The sequence below is a fragment of the Coturnix japonica genome, chromosome 10 (assembly GCF_054131305.1).
Source record: "Coturnix japonica strain WE chromosome 10, WE-NBRP24, whole genome shotgun sequence".
NCBI lineage: Eukaryota > Metazoa > Chordata > Aves > Galliformes > Phasianidae > Coturnix > Coturnix japonica.
In genome coordinates, this window is record NC_140672.1 from 14,527,405 (window position 1) to 14,547,494 (window position 20,090).

The 20,090-nt window shown below is 50.4% G+C and overlaps 1 protein-coding gene and 1 long non-coding RNA gene across 3 annotated transcripts; one reads left to right on the forward strand and one right to left on the reverse strand.

The window, feature by feature from the left end:
* Positions 1-3,878: 3,878 nt before the first annotated feature.
* On the reverse strand, positions 3,879-6,700 carry LOC146759417 (uncharacterized). Of its 2 annotated transcripts, XM_085510648.1 has the most exons (5): positions 5,545-6,700; positions 5,390-5,461; positions 5,207-5,278; positions 5,034-5,102; positions 3,879-4,925 (listed from the first exon to the last, which is right to left on the reverse strand). In XM_085510648.1, the coding sequence occupies exons 1-5, from the start codon at positions 6,128-6,130 to the stop codon at positions 4,354-4,356; spliced, it is 1,371 nt and encodes a 456-aa protein (XP_085366774.1). In that variant the 5' UTR covers positions 6,131-6,700; the 3' UTR covers positions 3,879-4,353. The 2 variants fall into 2 exon arrangements, with proteins under 2 accessions (XP_085366774.1, XP_085366773.1); XM_085510647.1 differs by having other exon boundaries at positions 5,207-5,461.
* Positions 6,701-11,970: 5,270 nt separating this feature from the next.
* Positions 11,971-15,872, forward strand: LOC146759418 (uncharacterized). The gene is made up of 3 exons (XR_014932297.1): positions 11,971-12,068; positions 13,956-14,140; positions 15,620-15,872. It is a non-coding gene; the product is annotated as an uncharacterized LOC146759418 (long non-coding RNA).
* Positions 15,873-20,090: the final 4,218 nt, after the last annotated feature.

Genomic DNA, 20,090 nt, shown 5'->3' on the forward strand with positions numbered 1-20,090 from the left:
TTTCCCACTCTTGTGTAGCTGCTCGCCTAATCATGCCTCTTTCTTCTCCAGTAAACAACATATCCATAATAGACATCATTTCCATCCACGAGTACAAATTTGGCCCCAGAAATTGATCTAATTGTTCTGCTACTCTTATAGGATCTTCAGTCGAGGATTTCAATTCCTTTATAAAACGTCTGACTTCTCCACTAGTGAGTGGGGAGTTTACACAGCCTATTTGTCCTTGTCCCAGTGGTACCTCGGTACACTGAGGTGCTGGTACGGCTGGTGTCTGGTGAAGGAAAACTTTCGATATCCCTTTTACATACAGGGTCTTGCAAATGACGCCAGGAAGGAAGTACAGGCAGGAGGCCCAGCACCCTGCAACCTCCATGTGGGGGAGAGCAGCCAAGGATTCCTTTGGGATCTGCAGGCTCATTGTGTGGAGCATTGCATCAAGAAACATCTGTGTATAGAGATGATGGCAGAGGTACAGAGCTGAGCATCATAGAGAGGCAGAGAGGCTCAGCTCGTTTCCCACCATAAGACAGGAACTAGGAGCCACAAAGAAAGTGTGGGCACATTCTGCTTTCCTCTTCTATCCCACACCATCTGCCCCGTCAGAGGGGAGGAACAGCCACGCTTCCACTGAGATGTTCCTCTCACAGCCAGGCACGCCTCAGGTTGGAGCATTGCCGGCTGCTGGATGGGAAAAGCAGCTGCAGAAGTGCGTGTACACAGGAGTGTGCGGAGAAGTGGGGTAGCAAAAGTGTGTGAGTGCAAGTGTGAGTGTGTGCAGGATGGGTGGGAAATGTGTGTGCATGCACGTGCATGGAGTGCAAGGATGGGGTTGTGCACATTGGTATGAGCAGAGGGGTGTGCAAAGGGGTGGGGTTGTACATGTGTGAAGACGCAAAAGTGTTCCTGGATGGTATTTGCATGTGGATGTGCAGAGCGTCTGCAAGCATGTGGATGCACGTGCCTAAGCAGTGTGTGAAGGGATGTTCTTTCACGTGTATGTGTGCAAGGATGGGGCTGAATGTCAGGGTGTGCGCTGCACATTCATGTGTGCAAAAAGGTGCTTGCAGGTGTGCTGTGTTTCTTGCACACTTGTGTGTATGCACATGGCTGTGACCAACGCTGTGCACGTCTTCATGCACAAATGAGCGTGCACGGAGCTGTGGACAGTGCTGGGGTTGCACATGTGGGTGTGCACGGGTGTGTCCATGCACTGCAGAGATTTGTGCACGCATGTGGGAGGGTGTGCAAGGACGAGGTGGTCTGTGTGTGTGTGTGTGTGTGTGTGTGTGTGTGTGTGTGTGTGTGTGCAGGGATGGGGTGGTACATGTGTGTGTGTGTGTGTGTGTGTGTGTGTGTGCAGGGATGGGGTGGTGGCCATTTGCACGAGCACAGAGGTGTGCAAAGCGGTGGGCGATTGCTCCGTTGAAGCAAGAAGCAAGCGTGACAGTGCTCCAGTTGTAAGGAAGTGCATTGCTGGAACAGGGCAGAGCTGAGCCTGCAACTGCAGCCTCCTTTGCACAGCCCAGCTCTCAGAGGGTGAGACAGTTGTGCTTCCTGAGCAGCTCAGGGACGTTGTGGACAGAAGCAGCCGAGTCCAAAGTTCCTGGTGTGAAGTGCTCCGAACATCGGGCTCTCTGGGCGAGCTCCCGGCTGACAGCACTGCTCCCCTCTGCCCTCGCCCGGGCCTGCTGGGAGCTGCAGGGCCTGCTGGGAGCTGCAGGCCCCGCAGGAACTACCACTCCCAGGATGCTGTGCGGCAGCACCGGGCGCCGCCATGACAGTGCTGTGTGCAGTGCTGTGCAGGGCTGGGCCTGTGGGCTCAGGGCACCGGGTGCTCCTTCCCTGAGCCTGCCAGGAGGTAAGGCACCGTGAGGGTGGTTTGGGGGAGACCAAAAGACGTAGAGAGGACGTAGGTGGGACATGGAGGTGAGATAGATGGGGCATGAACTGGATCTAGAGAGAGGGGTGAGAAGGCAAGGTGGATATCCGACAGGTGGGGACAGGGGCCTGTACAGGTCAAGGGCCAAGTCCAGCTCTGCAAGCACAGCAACATGTCGGGGACGCCGGGCTGCGGCTGGGGATGGAGCAGAGCAAGATGGAGAAAGGGGGGAACATTCAGGGAGCGAAGAAATCTCCAAGTGGGGCTTTCTCCATAGCTCAGCCTGCAGCGCAGCCACACGACCTAGGCAGGCCTCAGACTGGGATCCTGCTGCTGGGTGCTGCAGGGTGCAGCCTGGCTCAGTCCTCTCTGCACCTGGGGACTGATGGCTGTGTCTGGGATGGCAGTGAGCCTCCTCCACTCCAGGCTGAGCCACTCAGCTCTCCCAGAATTCCCGTCCATCCCCCTTTCTCATCCCTCCATTCCCACGCAGAACTGACTGAGGAGGGGAGGGATGGGTCCAATGGTGGTGGCAGATCTGGGACACTGCCCTTTCTGCTGCCCTTTCACATTGCCCTGAAGGTGGGCCCGGGGGCCTGGGGAGGTGGGCTTTGTAACTGAAGGAACGGCTGCAGGCAGGCAGAAATATGGCAAAGACATGTAATCATTGAACGTAGCAAACAGTCAAGAAATGACAGTATTCCCAACCATTTCCCATCCTAACAATCCTTTCTGATCCCACCCCCTCAAACTCCCACCCCCAGTCGACTTCCCTCCCTCTGCCAAAAACCTCCCAGCCCCCTGTTGTAATCCAAGAAGAATGGCAGCAGCCATGGATCAAGAGAAGGACTTGACAGAGCAGCAGCTGTGGAGCAGGATAAAGAGCAAACCGTGTTGGTGGTGGATGCGGCAGGCAGTGCCAGCAGGGCGTCCCCTGCTTCAAAGTGCACCTTTCCTCTCTCACCCACCACACATTCTCTCCTGCATTCAGGGTCTGAGGGATTTCTTCCAGTTGTACTCCATATCCGCATGGCCAGTGTGTGATACAGAGCCCAAGTGGAACACCTGCTTGGAAAATGAAATCAACTCTCCCATTCAGTTCTATGAGCGTGTGCCTTCCTCTCAAGTGATGCGTGATCATATTTGAAAAATCCAAATTATTTGGATATAAGAGAGGTAATAGCATCATAACCGAGCATTACTAATACATTCAATGATTATTGCCGCAGATTCCAGCACCATTGGTAACATCAGACCCCATTGGATTCACATCCAATCTATTAAATTAGTAGAAGCACACGATAACCTGGATAATGCCTAATAACTCTGGTTCCTGAGACAGTAGTTGGCAAACCTGAAGGCAAAAGGTCAGCGTGCTAGGACAAACAGCCAGACAGCAGTATGGTTAAATATGGCTGCGTCCATCGACTGCCCGAAAAGACATGCTTTTATAGCAGACAGATGAGGGCGTTTAAAACCATACACACCAATTGGAGGAAAGCTACTGCAATAACGACCCCCCTTCAAAGACCCCCCTTGAAAGCTGCGAGATACTCATTTTTTTCCTAGAAGTGTCCTTGGTTCTCATGCTGTTTCTCCCTCCACAGCTGCTGCTCTGTGAAGCCCTTCTCTTGATACATGGCTGCTGCTCTGTAAAATTCTTCTGGTATTACAACGGCCCCCCAGATTCCCACCCCACCAGTAGCAGAATACAGCCATTTCATTGCCCACCCCAAAAAGGTCCCACCGCCAATTCCCACAAATTCCCACCCCAAACTCCCGCCCCCCAACCACTCCCCCACCCCAAAAATTCCCCACCCCCAATTCCCACCTGCCAGCCACCCCCAATTCCCACCCTGATATTGGCCACCCCAAGAATTCCCACCCCTTCCCCCCCCAACCATTTCCCACCCCCCACCCAGCATTTCCCAGCCCGCAGCTTTGACAGTGCAACGCTTTGTCGGTCCATCAGCTTCAGAGCCCCGCAGTACCCCAGTCCAAGATGCCATTTGCGGACAGCCCAGTTTGGGAGGGGTAGGGCTGGGGCTGGTGCTGGTGCCCCTGGAACACTGCCGCTGCTCTCTGGGTGTGGTGGGGGCCGGCCAGGAGCCCAGGGCTACAGGGAAGCGCCTTGGTCGGTTACGGCCACGTCTCCTGCTCCACCAAGTGGGCCGGTTTCTTGGTCCGCTCCTGCTGGAGCCGCTGTTGGGGTGTGATGGGCACCGAGTCCTCCTGCTGGCCGCCGTGCTGACACAGGCAGCTCCGCCTGGCGCCGGTGGTTGTGTCCTGGAACATGCTGGCAGCGCGGTGGCTTCCTGGTTGTGGCGGGGACACTGGCTGCCAGTGTGCTGCTTGTGCCCGCTGCTCTGGCCTCTTGTGGTGGTGCAGGTGGGTGCTGTGCACTTGGCCGGCTGGCTGCTGTCCCCGTGCTGCTTGTCTGCCATTTGGCAGGAGATGCAGCCGGGTGGCAGTCAAAGGCGGCTGAGCAGCACCCGGGGCTGCCTCCGCCGTGCCTCCTCCATCAGGTGTGCAGTGCAGGGCGACGGAGGTGCGGGGGCAGCCAGGGGGGTGGGCAGTGCCAGGCGGGTGAGAAGCACTCGGGGCTGCCTTCGCTGTGCCTCCTCCATGAGCTGTCCAGTTTGCATCAGAGGAGGCACGGGGTGCTTGGCCGGCTGGCTGCTGTCCCCATGCTGCTTGTCCTTGTCTGCCAGCCGGCAGGAGATGCACCCGGGTGGCAGTGCCAGGCGTCTGAGATGCACCCGGGGCTGCCTCCGCCGCGCTTCTTCCATCAGTTGTGCAGTGCGGGGCGACGGAGGTGTGGGGGCAGCCAGGGGGGTTGGCTCAGGCAGCTCAGGCGATGCTGGCTGCCGCCAGAGCGGGTTTGCGAGGAGCCCTGATTCAGGATCGGGCTCTTTGCTGAGCTCCCTGCTGGCCCCCGGGGAATCAGGGTGCTCTGTGTTGTTCTCATTCTCTTTGGTCCCCTCTCTTGTGACTGCAGGAAGGCCCTGGTTGTGCTTGGGGACCTCCAGAGCACTCGTCGCTTCTGAAAAAGCAAGAGCATCACCCAGAGCAGAAGGATGATGGCAGCCTTCCCACACCTGCTGGGTGCAGACAGCCACCCGTCAATCACCTCTGTAAGCCACAAACTCACCAAGAATCCAGGTGAGGAAACTGTCCATTTCCATGTCGTCCTCACGTCTGTTGCTGCTGGGTGTCTCTTCTGGAAAAGGAAGGAAGAAAATCCCCAGTGGGGCAGTTCCAGCTTTCCCACTCAGCCACTCGGTGCAGACACCCCCCCAGCAGCTCTGCTGCCCCCAAACTCACCCTGGCTGATCCACGTCAGCAGCTGGTCAAAGTCTGCGCTGTCGTCTTGGATGGCCATCTCAGATGTGACTTCTGGGGAAGGAAGAAAATCCATTGCCCAGTGGGGCAATGCTGGCAGCTCTCCCACAGCTGGGAGCACTGGGTACCACCAAGCCTGGCCAGCTCTGCTGCCAACAAACTCACCGTGGTCGATCCATGCCAGCAGATGATCCATGTCTGCTGTGTCCTGCGGGGTGCCTGCGCTTGTTGTCCCTGCTGGAAAAGCCAGAAGATCCCCAGTGGGGCCATGCCGGCAGCTTTCCACAGCCAGCCGCCCGCTCTGCAGCCCCTGAACTCACGGCCTGATTGCGGCGTGGCAGCGCTGCAGGTGAGCAGAGCCGTGTCAGGATGGGGGCAGCCATGGGTGGGCGCTGGGTGCCCCTGGTCCTCCATGAGCAGCACGGCGTCTTGCAAGGGCTCCATGGGCGGCTCCCAGCTGGCGGGCAGGGTGCAGGGCACGGGGAGCACGTGCTGCTGCAGTGCCAGTACCTGCAAAAGAAGTGGCGGGGGGCCGGGGCGGCCGGGGGCCTGCGGCAGGCAGGTGCCTGCGGGCTGCGGGGGCTCTGCATGGGGCATGGCCCCAGGCCACAGCCCCATGGGCTGCTGGGGCAGCAGCGTCCCTGCCAGCAGGGGATGTCCCCAGCAGTGAGCAGGGGCAGCGGGGGGAGCCATCGGTGGGTGCAGCCCCCCAGGCAGCAGCTGCAGCAGCGGTGAGTGCAGCCCCGCAGTTAGGGGCAGCCCCCCAGGTGGGAGCTGCTGTGCTGCCTGTCCCCAGACACCTGGTACCCCAGGCCAGACAGAGGCCTGAGGCACCAGGTGGGTGGCACTGGGGACAGGGAGGGGTTGGGGTGGTACCGGCATCGGTCCGCGGATGGTGGGCTGCATCCAGGCGGGGTCCGGTGGCGGCACAGTGGCTTGAATGAAAGTGGCTTCAGGCGTCACAGGCACCGTCAGCGCTCCTCGAGGGATTCTCTCTGTGGGGAAAGGCCAGAAGGGGCACTGGGCTGAGATCTGGGCTGCTGGGCTGAGATGTGGCTCACAAGGGTGGCATGTGGGGCTTCAGCTGGGATCTGGGGCTTCAGCTGGGGCCAGCTGAAGCACGGGAGCAGGGGGAGCCTGCTGCCTTACCTGCCATGACAGCTGGAGAGTGGCAGTTAGGGGAGCCCCTCCCCCAACGGGGCTTCTGTGGCCGTTGGGCTCAGCCCCTTTCCCCCAGGCTTGCCATGGTCAGACCCAAACATCCTTTTCGTCCCATCTCTAACCTGAGAGCGTGGGCCTTTTCTCCTGGCTTCCAACGTATCTTGGGGCAGAACACACAGCACTGTCTTTGCTGCTCTTCCCTCTTGGCTGCTTCCCTTTCCTCATCCACCATCCAACCTTCAGCTCTTCTCCCTGACTCTTCTCCTCTCCTCTTCAGCTCTTCTGCTCTTTTTCTTTCCTTGGATGCTCACTCATCTCTTGCATGTCTACTCCTCTTCTGCTTTTCTTTCTTACCCGCATCCTCTCCCGTTCTTCTCATCTGCTCTTCCCACTTCACTGCATCCTCTTTGCACCTCTCATGCTCTACTGTTCTTCTCTTCCCACCACTCTCTGCTCTTCTGCTCCAGGCTGCTTTTCCTTCTCTGCTCTTCTGCCCTCTCTTCCTCCCTTCTGCTCTTTTTCTCTTCTGCACTTCTCACTGACCGCTGTCCTCTCTTCCCGTCTTCCGTCCTTCTGCCAAACAGCCATTCACTTTTCTCCTCTTCAGCTCCTCTCCACTTGTGACTTTCTGCCTTACCTCTATCCGCTCATCTCCCTTTCTGCTCTTCTCCTCGTCTGCACGTCTTCCTTACCTTCACCCTCTCCTTTTTCTTCTGCTCTTCTCCTCTTCTGCTCATCTCCTCTTCCCGTTGTTTTGCTGCCTTGCCTGCCTCCGCTCCTTTCCTGTGTTGCCCCTGTTGTCCGCTGCTCTTCTTCCTTACCTGCATCCTTTCTCATTCCTCTCTTCTGCTCTTCTTTAGTTCTGTCTTACCTGTATCCGCTCTTCCCGTCTGCTGCTCTTCTCCTGTTCTGCTCAGTGTCCAATGCCTGCACCGCAGCTCTATGTCAGAATTACTTTTGGGGTGGAGAAAGATACTCATGTATTTGTGTGTGATTTTATATGATTGAACAGGAAAAGGAACTAGTTAAAGACATCTGTATTGAAGGACATGTTCTCAACATGACCAGTACTCCTCTAAGAACCAAAATGATGGAAAATATGAGCTAAGCTTTTAGTGTTTGCTGGAAGTGCTTCTGGAGTGAGACAGTCAAGTCTGCAGCTCACAAAAGGTTGTCATAGCTCTTGGCACACTGTACCTCATCCTAAATCCAGCTTGCTATCTACTGCGACTGAAACTTTTGAAGTGGAATGGAGATTGCTGCAGGATGGGGAATAAAAATCTGCTGGTCTTGCTGCTGCCAGTATATATGTACAGACTTTAGACTGCTGGGATATAGTGATTGCTGTCCTGTTTATCTGACTTGTGAAGTTTTACATCCTAAATATATTTTGCTGATCATTTCATTCACGTTAGTGAACAGTGTAAATTAACATTCTGTGCACTAGAAAATTATGTTATGTGGGGTAAGTTTTCTCCATTCAGAAAGAGATGATAATTTTCACGTTGCTGCAACAGTTAAGTTTTGGCATAGAGGTTAAGGGCTCTGTAGAGCGAAAATCTCAAGCAGATACCATACCTGGTGTTCTCAAGTGACTGTACATTTTTATTTTGTAAGTTTGGTCATGACCCTAATACAGAGTTCACTACTGGAAATGAAGACATACATGTCTCATGACAGGAAAAATCAAACAAATAAACAACAACAAAATAACCCCACAGCAACAAGAACAAAACCATTAAGCTTACAAGATTCTTTTTAATGGAAATGAAGTAACAGGTTGGAGAAATCTGTTTGTTCGTCCTGTATCAGGAACAGCAGGGGGCAGATAGAAGTAGTTCCTACTTCCAGCAGCTCAACTGCAGCAGGAAAAGCTGGGAATGCAGAGGGAGTGAGAAGATCCAAACAACAGCACAGCATTTTAATATGAGTTTTTCCTGGTGAGTGTTGAGCATTTCTGAACATTGTTCTTAATGTGATATTAAGTTAAAAGTTCATAAAATCACAGAACAGTTTGGGTTGGAAGGAACCTTAGAGATCATCTTATTTCAACGCACCCTGCTGTGGACAAGGACACCCCCCACTAGACCAGGTTGCTCAAAGCACTATCCAGCCTGGCCTTGAACATTTCCAGAGAGGGTGCGTCCACAACTTCTGTGAATTCCCATAGGACCCTTATTAATAATCTTTGATTGTGTGTGAGTGTGTGCAGGGATGGGTGGTAAATGCGTGTGCACGCATGTGCATGGAGTGCAAGGATGGGGTTGCACACATTCATATGAGCGGAGGGGTGTGCAAAGGGGTGGCGTTGCACGTGCATCAGTGTGTAAGCAAGGAAGAGGTGGCACATGTGTGTGTCGGTGGTACGTGTGTGTGTGTGTGTGTGTGTGTGTGTGTGTGCAGGCAGGGAGTGCAAGAATGGTGGTGCATGTATGCATGCAGCTGGGGAGCGCGAGGATGAGTTTTTGAGTTAGAATAGTTCTAACCTGGTCTGGGGCTGTGACTACCAATTGCCTTCCAAAGGTCAATTTTCTGCTCTCTTCTACCTGAAGGGCGGTTGCTGCTACGGCTTGGATGTACTCTGGCCACCCTCGTGATACTGGATCTATCAATTTAGATAGGTATGCCGCTGGTTGATGCTTATGTCCCCATTCCTGGGTTAGCACTCCCAGAGCTGCCCCTTGATCTGCAGTAACAAAAAGCTGGAAGGGCTTCAAGGCAGGAAGAGCTAGGACTGGGGCTGTAATTTGGCCTTGTTTTAATTCTTTTCTTAGTTCCTTCTCTTCAGTAGTCCACTGAAGCACGTTGGGTTCTTCATCTAATAACTTAAGGTATCAGCCCTTGATATTCTGAGCATATGCCTCTATCCAGAGTCTGCAATATCCTACTACTGCCAGGAATTTTCTCAGTTCCCTCTTTGTTCTGGGCATGGGTAGCTCGATAACTCCCTGAATCCTCCCTGGGGTTATTTTATACATTCCCTCAGAGACCAGCTGTCCCAAAGACTTGACTTCTCTTTCCACGGACTGTGGCTTATTCTTTGATACTCTCAGTCCTTGTTTCCCCAGGAAGTTTAGCAGTTCATTTGTGGCTCTTTTAACTCCCACTTTCTCTGACCCTGACAACACGAGGTCACCTACATCTTGTAGGAGTAATGCTCCCTCTGGTGGCCGAAAATGTTCTAATATTTGTTCCAAGGTTTGCCCGAACCAATTGGGTGACTCTGTGAACCCCTGGGCTAGAACTGTCCACCAATACTGTTGTTTCTGCCCACGCTCAGGATCTTCCCACTCAAAGGCAAATATGTCTCTGCTTTCAGATCCAATGGACAAGACCAAAAGGGCATCCTTTCAATCTATAACACTGAACTGCCTGTTCCCATTTGGGATTTTGTTCATCAAGGTATATGGGTTTGGAGCCACTATATTTTGTACTATGTCATTAATTTTTCTCAAATCTTGCACTAATCAGTAGGAACCATCGTTTTTTTTTAACTGGCAAAATGGGGGTATTGAAAGGTGACAGCCATGTTCCAGCAACCCATCCCTTAGTAATCACTGTATTACAGGTTTAAGGCCAATACGTCCCTCAAATGGATGTGGATATTGTCTCTGTCTTATGACTTCATATTTTTCTTGCATTTTTATTTTCAAAGGGGTTATTTTTAATCCCCCTCTATTTCTTTCTTTGACCCAAACCACAGGGTCTATCCCTCTCTCATCTGCCTCAGTTAATACATTTATTGATACAGTAATTCCATCTTGACACGTTGTTGTTTGTATTCCTGGTTTCATCATGAGATGTCTCCCCAGCAAGTTAGTCCCTGCATCAGGTACGTAGAATAATTGTCCTGTGATTGCTTTAAACCCCAGTTTCAACTCGATACTTTCATCCCAGTTCCCTCTACCCCATTTATCTTTAAGGTCTCATTTCTTAATTTGAGTCCTGACACCTTATGGGCCAGCGATGAACAAGCTGGCCCTGTAAAAACACAAATTCTTCCCCCTCAGGTTCCACTTTTATATTTACCAGGGGCTCCTGGTGAGACCACAGTTTTGAAAACCCCGGACCCCCCTATTCTGAATTCAAAGTAGCTGGTAACTTTTCCTCTCTCTTCCGTTCTGTGCAGTTTTTCTTTATGTGTCCTGGCTGACCACACCAGAAGCATTTCCCTACACTTGGTTGCAACTGGGGCCTCACTGGATATCCTTGGGATCTTCCTTCTCCCTGCCTCCCTCCAGGGCACAACCTTCCTCCAATTTTCTTTTCCCTATTACCCATTCTTTGTTTCACCACCTGTTCTGCCATGGAAACCATTAACTTTGCCTTTTGTTTTTCCTTCTCATCTCCCCTTCTAACGTACACGCTCTGAGCCTCTCATAAGATCTCCTCCAGAGACCTCTTACTCCATCCTTCTGTCTTCTGAAGCCTCTTTTGCACATCTGGCTGCGCCTTGGTTACAGAGTTAACTTTTAGAAGCCCTTGGGCTACAGGATCCTCAGGATTCATTCCCGAGTATTTTCTCATTTTATCTCTAAGCCTTTCCAGAAAATCACTGGGGGGTTCTTCCCTATCCTGCCGAATCCCAAATGCCTAGGTAAGATTTGGGGACTTGGGTACTGCCTCCCTAATCCCAGCCATTATTATGTCTCACCGATATTTTGCCAATGTTGTGCATTATTACTATCCCAGCTGGGGTCTTCCACTGGCTATTTTTGCACTCCAGGACGCCCAGGAGGGTTATTCTTTTCCCACTCTTGTGTAGCTGCTCGCCTAATCATGCCTCTTTCTTCTCCAGTAAACAACATATCCATAATAGACATCATTTCCATCCACGAGTACAAATTTGGCCCCAGAAATTGATCTAATTGTTCTGCTACTCTTATAGGATCTTCAGTCGAGGATTTCAATTCCTTTATAAAACGTCTGACTTCTCCACTAGTGAGTGGGGAGTTTACACAGCCTATTTGTCCTTGTCCCAGTGGTACCTCGGTACACTGAGGTGCTGGTACGGCTGGTGTCTGGTGAAGGAAAACTTTCGATATCCCTTTTACATACAGGGTCTTGCAAATGACGCCAGGAAGGAAGTACAGGCAGGAGGCCCAGCACCCTGCAACCTCCATGTGGGGGAGAGCAGCCAAGGATTCCTTTGGGATCTGCAGGCTCATTGTGTGGAGCATTGCATCAAGAAACATCTGTGTATAGAGATGATGGCAGAGGTACAGAGCTGAGCATCATAGAGAGGCAGAGAGGCTCAGCTCGTTTCCCACCATAAGACAGGAACTAGGAGCCACAAAGAAAGTGTGGGCACATTCTGCTTTCCTCTTCTATCCTACACCATCTGCCCCGTCAGAGGGGAGGAACAGCCACGCTTCCACTGAGACGTTCCTCTCACAGCCAGGCACGCCTCAGGTTGGAGCATTGCCGGCTGCTGGATGGGAAAAGCAGCTGCAGAAGTGCGTGTACACAGGAGTGTGCGGAGAAGTGGGGTAGCAAAAGTGTGTGAGTGCAAGTAGGTGTGAGAGCAAGTGTGTGAGAGCTGCAGGCCCCGCAGGAACTACCACTCCCAGGATGCTGTGCGGCAGCACCGGGCGCCGCCATGACAGTGCTGTGTGCAGTGCTGTGCAGGGCTGGGCCTGTGGGCTCAGGGCACCGGGTGCTCCTTCCCTGAGCCTGCCAGGAGGTAAGGCACCGTGAGGGTGGTTTGGGGGAGACCAAAAGACGTAGAGAGGACGTAGGTGGGACATGGAGGTGAGATAGATGGGGCATGAACTGGATCTAGAGAGAGGGGTGAGAAGGCAAGGTGGATATCCGACAGGTGGGGACAGGGGCCTGTACAGGTCAAGGGCCAAGTCCAGCTCTGCAAGCACAGCAACATGTCGGGGACGCCGGGCTGCGGCTGGGGATGGAGCAGAGCAAGATGGAGAAAGGGGGGAACATTCAGGGAGCGAAGAAATCTCCAAGTGGGGCTTTCTCCATAGCTCAGCCTGCAGCGCAGCCACACGACCTAGGCAGGCCTCAGACTGGGATCCTGCTGCTGGGTGCTGCAGGGTGCAGCCTGGCTCAGTCCTCTCTGCACCTGGGGACTGATGGCTGTGTCTGGGATGGCAGTGAGCCTCCTCCACTCCAGGCTGAGCCACTCAGCTCTCCCAGAATTCCCGTCCATCCCCCTTTCTCATCCCTCCATTCCCACGCAGAACTGACTGAGGAGGGGAGGGATGGGTCCAATGGTGGTGGCAGATCTGGGACACTGCCCTTTCTGCTGCCCTTTCACATTGCCCTGAAGGTGGGCCCGGGGGCCTGGGGAGGTGGGCTTTGTAACTGAAGGAACGGCCGCAGGCAGGCAGAAATATGGCAAAGACATGTAATCATTGAACGTAGCAAACAGTCAAGAAATGACAGTATTCCCAACCATTTCCCATCCTAACAATCCTTTCTGATCCCACCCCCTCAAACTCCCACCCCCAATCAACTTCCCTCCCTCTGCCAAAAACCTCCCAGCCCCCTGTTGTAATCCAAGAAGAATGGCAGCAGCCATGGATCAAGAGAAGGACTTGACAGAGCAGCAGCTGTGGAGCAGGATAAAGAGCAAACCGTGTTGGTGGTGGATGTGGCAGGCAGTGCCAGCAGGGCGTCCCCTGCTTCAAAGTGCACCTTTCCTCTCTCACCCACCACACATTCTCTCCTGCATTCAGGGTCTGAGGGATTTCTTCCAGTTGTACTCCATATCCGCATGGCCAGTGCGTGATACAGAGCCCAAGTGGAACACCTGCTTGGAAAATGAAATCAACTCTCCCATTCAGTTCTATGAGCGTGCGCCTTCCTCTCAAGTGTTGCGTGGTCATATTTGAAAAATCCAAATTAGTTGGATATAAGAGAGGTAATAGCATCATAACCGAGCATTACTAATACATTCAATGATTATTGCCGCAGATTCCAGCACCATTTGTAACATCAGACCCCATTGGATTCACATCCAATCTATTAACATAGTAGAAGCACAAGATAACCTGGATAATGCCTAATAACTCTGGTTCCTGAGACAGTAGTTGGCAAACCTGAAGGCAAAAGGTCAGCCCGCTAGGACAAACAGCCAGACAGCAGTATGGTTAAATATGGCTGCGTCCATCGACTGCCCGAAAAGCCATGCTTTTATAGCAGACAGACGAGGGCATTTAAAAACCACACACACTAATTGAAGGAAAGCTATTGCAATAACAACCCTAAAACCCCCGTTGAAAGCCCCGAGCTACTCATTCTTTTCCTAGAGGTGTCCTTGGTTCTCATGCTGTTTCTCCCTCCACAGCTGCTGCTCTGTGAAGCCCTTCTCTTGATGCATGGCTGCTGCTCTGTAAAATTCTTCTGGTATTACAACGGCCCCCCAGATTCCCACCCCAATAATTCCTTCCTCCAAATTGCAACACTGAATTTCAGAGTGTAACATTATCAGAGTACAATTTCTCCCCAAGAATTGCCACCCCACCAAGTTCCCTCCTCATCTCCCTTTCTGCTCTTCTCGTCTGCGCGTCTTCCTTAATTTCACCCTGTCCTTTTTCTTCTGGTGATGGAGATCTTCAGGCTGGAGGAGCTCTTGTCTTGCTGCAGCCACCCCAGCATCCCTTGCCAGCTGTGCTGTGCCCAAACTCATCCTCGCTGATCCATGCCAGTCGATCATCGATGTCAGCCATGTCCTCCGGGCTGCCTGCGCTTGTTGTCACTGCTGGAACAGCAGTCTGGAAAAGGCAATCTGGAAAAGTAAGTTCTTTGTACTTGAAAACTTCTCAGTTCCTTCTGATCTCGATATACAAAGTAGTTCCAAGTCCCTGTAGCTTTTGTGTTTTCTTTTGCAGAAGGATTCTGTGATTCTGTGTGATTCTGTGATCTTTGAGATCCTTTTCAACCCAGGCCATTCTATGACTGTACAGTTCCATACTGGAACAAATATAAAATGCTAACTATGTAAAACATGGAGTAAAACCTGTGTGATTTGTCCACACCAGGAGGTGATTAGAAAACAATTTGTAAGCTACAAAGCTGCTTGCTGGAAAGGAGGAGAAAATAAAACTACAAGAAACAGGGGAAACATTTCTTCCTGAAAATAGGAAGAATAATGGACCTGCCATGAAATTTGGGTGAAGCTGCCTGATTTTATGAAGCTATTCACATTATTTTCTTGGTGCTGTGTTTCCCAAATGAGTGGTTTCTGGCTCTGCTGCAGCACCAGTCTGCATGTGAACATCAACTCTACTCTCCATCTGGGAAGATTAAGACTTCACTTCTCCCACCAGCACCACTGAATTACAGTTACTCAGTGGTTAAACAAAGGAATCCTTAAAGAAGGGTTTACAGCTGTCCTGTTATCTGAAGTGCTTGGGGCATTCTGATGCTATTAAGCTCTATGTATTAACAAGTTCAAAAAGAAAAGGTAGGCATCTGATTGTTGTGACAGTTTCTAAGTTATTTGGAAAGCTGTACCACCCAACCACTCCTTCTATTTGATGGAGGTGACAAAGCTCAGTTTAATTTCTGACTGCTTTTTAAATTCTGAAGCTCGAGCTGGTTTCTGGAGCAGAAAAAGCTCGGAAGCTGTCCCTCCTACAAGCAGGCACCTCTGAGCAAAATATGACATCTCAATTTCTGATGGTAAGGTCAGGAGATCTGATACCAGCGTCTAGCTTTCGGCTTCATGCTATTTTAGTGGGACCTTTGGCATCTAGCACTTAATGATCTTGAAGGTTTCTTCCAACCCAAGCCCTCCCATGATCCTATGATTCTGTGATTTCACTCAGGTTTATTAAGATGAGATGAGTTCTCCTAAATGCACTGTTCTCCATATGATTATATTTGGAGTCTTAAATTATAATTGGGTGACTTAAACCAGACACCAAACTTTCTGATGGCCAAAATGAAATGAAATCAATCCTTGACTGTGTCAGTAGTCTGTAACTAGAGCCCATCAGGTAATTCCCAGCCTCCTGCCTGTATCAGTGGCTGCACACAGTGAAAAAGTCTGATGGGATTTTAACCTATAAAATGTTCCGAAGCAACCAGAGGGTGAATATATTCTTTATGCAAATACCTGCAGGAATAAGCTTGTCATGTATGTCCTCAGGTACCACAGTAGTTAATGGTGGGACTCAGTAGGTCATGCTGAAAGTTGAGTCTGCTGATCTTGAAGGTCTTTTCCAGCCTACATGACCTTCTGCTAATATTTCTGTATTTATTTCTGTTCAGCTCCCAGAAAACCTCCCACCCAGCCCCCAGTTGACCCCGTGGTGAAAAATAAAACAGAAACCTCAGTGATGCTGGCATGGGCCCCTCCGAAGATGCACTGCCCCATTCCAATCAATGGCTACGTCGTGGAATGCAAGAAACTAACTGGCTTCACCTGGGTGAGGTGCCACGAGTCTCATGTCCCCGTCCCAGAGTTCACGGTGAGCAATCTGTCTGAAGAGGCTGATGATCAGTTCCGAGTGTCTGCAGTCAGTGCGCATGGACAGAGCCAGTCTCTGGAATTCCCAGGGAGCGTGCACCTTGGTAAGCACAAAAACCCCAGTGGAAATGGGTCAGTGTATGCTGAGCAGCTGTGTTGGTTCCCTAAAGATGCTTCCTTTGACTTTAAGGATAGTAGTGCATTAACACACCAAAGGCTTTCCCTTATTCCTAGTTCTCCTATCTCCTATCAACCTCCAGCTACCACTAAAGTGATACAAGTTATGTTTCTGTGACAGGGACATGAATATCCTTATCTTTTGATATCTCATATGTGCAAGATCTGTAACAGATCTTAAGCATAGAAGTGCTTCTTCCAGCACTCATGCAAAGGGAGAAGTAGAAATGTCCCTATGATTTAATCTTCCATCTCTAAATGAGATACCAGACTTGCATCTAAAGAGCATTAAGACATTCATGTTGTTCTTCCTCAGAACCAGTCCTGGTTGTGAAATCCCCCCTAACAACTGGTGAAGCTGTACCTGGAGGGGATGCCATGTTTACTATTGACCTTACAACAACGTGTCGCGGCACTTGGTACCTCAGTGGTAAAGTCTTACAGGAAAGCGAGACCTGGATCATCAAGAGAACCCAAACTACTCACAGCCTAATCATAAAGAACGTCACCAAGAACGAGGATGGAGCAGAAGTGAAATTTGTTGCCAAAAATGTTGATGTCAGCACCAAGATGAGAGTGAGAGGTATTTGCTTTGATCCTTCTCCTTTCCTCTTCCAGTCAAGGCATAGTTGCTGTGATCTGATGATTAGAACTGGGGCTGCAGGCATTCACTGACTGTACCAAATACCTGAAATTGCATCCCATGGACTGACGTGAGTCCTGGTAATGACCTAAACATGATAGCACTGAGCGTAGGGTAAGCCAATCTACCCAGCTGCTTGGTATCTGAACCAGATTGCTCCATGCCAGCTGATGAATGTCTGCAGTTCACAGCTACTGGCCAGTGCCTTCAGTCACCAGGTTTACCACTGCATCACCATAGAGCAGTACTTTCAGCTCCAGGTTCAGACAGCCTTTCTGATTGCACTGGAATAGTTTAGAAGTAGGGGAGCAATCATTCCAATAATATCTCTATCAATCAGCTTTGCATGACAAAATAAAACAAATAAAGATTCATTATGGGAGGAGCTGTTTGTCATTGGGTGGAAACCTCCGCAGAAGCATGTTTAGAGCATTATTAATCAGTAGAAGGAGATGTTTGGTTGATTTCTACTTAGTAAATCCGGCAAGAAGACCAAATGAAATATCTTGAATTGCTCAGCACTGACCCAGTTATGAGTGCAGGAACAGAAGGTGATACTTTTTCAGAGATCTTGCAGCAAACATTGACCACGTTAGCCTGATATAAATTGAAATAACGAGGCCTTTGCTCCTGACAGGTGCTGCAGTGAGATTTACCAAGAAGAGCAAAGATGTAGAAAAGATCTCTGCTCCGCTGCGTGAGGAAGCCAAACTGCAGGCTGAGCTTTCAGACACAGGTGCTACTGTGGAGTGGATGAAGGATGGGAAGGAGCTCAAGGCCAGTGAAAAATAGGAACTGCACATTGTGGGGAAGAAACACACCCTGAAAATTCACAGCGTCTCCATGGATGATGCTGCAAGTTATCAGTGCATCTGTGAGGGGGATAAAATGCTCTATCAGCTTTCAGTGAAAGGTATGTGACAGTCTGGGCTGTCCTCTTCCTGCCCAGGGTCAGCAGACTGCATTCACCTGACTCCCCGACAGTCCAGCTGTTGTCAGACAGCATCTGGGGTGTTTTCAGTGGCTGTTTTGACTTGAACTGGCCAATCTGCTTTGTAGAGCCATTTGATTTCTGTGTTCTGTCCTGTGATTCGTCCCTAAGATATAGAGGAAATCAAGGGAAAGATAGGAAAAAGAGCATCCCAGTCTCCCTGTTCTTCTCCCAGGGTGGCCACGAGAGATGATGTAAACAGCTCTTTTTGTAGCAGAGATCCAAAATGTAGAAGAGACCTGTGAAGAGTCACAGGGATGTTTACTTAGCTGTCATTCCATGGTGGGCTTTTTCTTGCACAGATGTAGAGAGAAACTTAACTTTCCCACGCAGGTCTCTGTTTTGCTGCAGGGTGTAGGTCTGATCTCTGAGATCCACACGCTGGGCCTTGATTGCAATAAATGAGAGCCCTTTGTTTTCTCCAGTGGAAGACTTTCCATTTCTGCAGTACCCTCTGCAGATGACACAAATGCAAATGCACCTTCTTCCCAGCAACAATTGCCTTTTTTTTTTCACACTGAGTATGCATGAGGCTCTTCATCATATTCTGCTGGCTTGTCACCCTTGTTGATCCATGGAGAAACAACAAAGCCCTAGAGTAGTGTATGCACTTTGGCATTGGAGAGCTTACTTAATTGCTTCTTCTCAAAGAACAAACTCCAGAGAGACATGGAGAAAGCTCCAAACAGAACTGAATAATGGGACTAAATTGATGGAGAGCAGAACTTCCTGCCAAGGCTTGTCAGCTAGTCTTAATTTTGCTTTTCTTCTCTCTGTCATGTTAGCATAATATTTCATACTGGCAGGTCTGCCCCCAGAATTAACTGAATTAGCTGATGGACGTTTCCATGTGCTTTGCACTGTAATGTGACTATCAAATGAGTAATCAATGCTGTTATTTTAAAACCTGTGTTGGCAAGCTGTAAGACAAACAACTGCTGTTGGTAGCTTGGTTACTGCAGAATCAGCTTTTGTGTATCTCATAGATAGGGAAGAGACCCTTAAGGGTCAGCTAGTTGGACTCCCCCCGCAATGAACAGGGGCACCGCAGCTCCATCAGGTGCTCTGAGCCCATCCAGTCTGACTTTGAACATCCTCAGGCTCACCAATCTTATACCCATGCCACACACTCGCAGTATTTCACCATTCAGCATCGCCACTTGTATCTTCTCTTGCTGTAAACCAGAGCTAGCTGGTAAATCATCTGCTGTGCGGGTCAGCTGTGTCTCTCCCATGGGCATCACGTGGCTGCTGGGAGGCTCTGAAGAGCTGCAGCCAGAGGTGTGTCACCCGCTGGGCCTCGTGCCCAAAGGAGCCCACAGGAAAGTGTTGTTGCAGTTTGTCATGCACTGCACTGCCATGAGACTTGACGTGCCAGACATCCTCTGACACGTGAGCTCCTGCATCCAGGCAGGACATCTGAGACGTCTCCTTCAGCCTGATGTGGCTGCAGTTTCACACTGGTTTTACTAAGGAAGGAGAAGGCACGTGGATGAAACTCTTTTCCTGCTCTTCCTGGCATTAGCTCATAGTACAAGTCAAGCACTGTCAGGTCAAGCCTGGAGGAGTAATGCTTGTCACTGACATGTTCCTGTTCAGGGTGGAGCTGGAGGGTAAAATAACACAAGAAATTGTCATTGAAATTCAATATCTGTGAAATTCAGCTGGCTGCATTCACAGAACCTGGCGTTAAGATCTGTTTTCTGGTTTCTATCTTGAGCCTATTTTCCATAACCCAGTCCTCATTTATGAACTGAAGCTCTACGGAAAGCCTTTCGCTGTGTATGCTCATGCTGCAGCGCAGCGCTTGTGACCTTTAACAGCACATTCACATTCCTCTGATCACAGGATCCTTAAGGTTGATTAAGACCCTCTAGTCCGACTGCTCACCCATCACCACCATGATGCTCACCATCAGCTAGCTAAAAACTCAGCAGAGATGATAGATCAAGCACAACACTGGATTTGGGATGGCTAGAGATTCCTAAGATATTGAAGGATTGCTTGCAGGTGGTGTTGGCTCAGGTATTCACCCTGCATCCCACCTGCTGTTCTGTTTGGTTGAGAATCATGCATTCTGCAATTTCACTTTGTAATTCAAAGACCCTGGCTTTATCTGTTGACAAACTGATCTAAAACAAGCCAAGAAGACTCCGTTGGAACTGGTTGATGCAGAACAAAGGACATCCCCAAAGGACAAGTTGCACTGTTTGATGAACATTATTGGATGAGAGCTAAGCTAAGATTTAAAAAGTTCTGGGGCTGTCTCTGAGCATCAGATACAGAGGAAGCCTGCATGATTCCCTGAGAATGGATACCTCCTACTTTGGTGTAGGGTTAAGGGAACACTAGCAGTAACTCCTATCACAAAATGTCACATGGCTCAGACAAAATGCCATCAAGAGGGCTTAATTAGGAGCACCAAATGGTCACAAGATGGTCTTAGGGCAGGGAAGTAATC

Bases quoted from the DNA above. Each gene is read 5' to 3' on its own strand.
- LOC146759417 (XM_085510647.1), bottom strand. From the start codon at position 6,130: ATGCAGCCCACCATCCGCGGACCGATGCCGGTACCACCCCAACCCCTC. The intron at 5,103-5,206 runs GTGAGTTTGGGG...TTCCTTTTCCAG, and splicing joins GCTGACGTGGATCAGCCAGG to AAGAGACACCCAGCAGCAAC. The intron at 4,926-5,033 runs GTGAGTTTGTGG...TTGCTTTTTCAG, and splicing joins TTTCCTCACCTGGATTCTTG to AAGCGACGAGTGCTCTGGAG.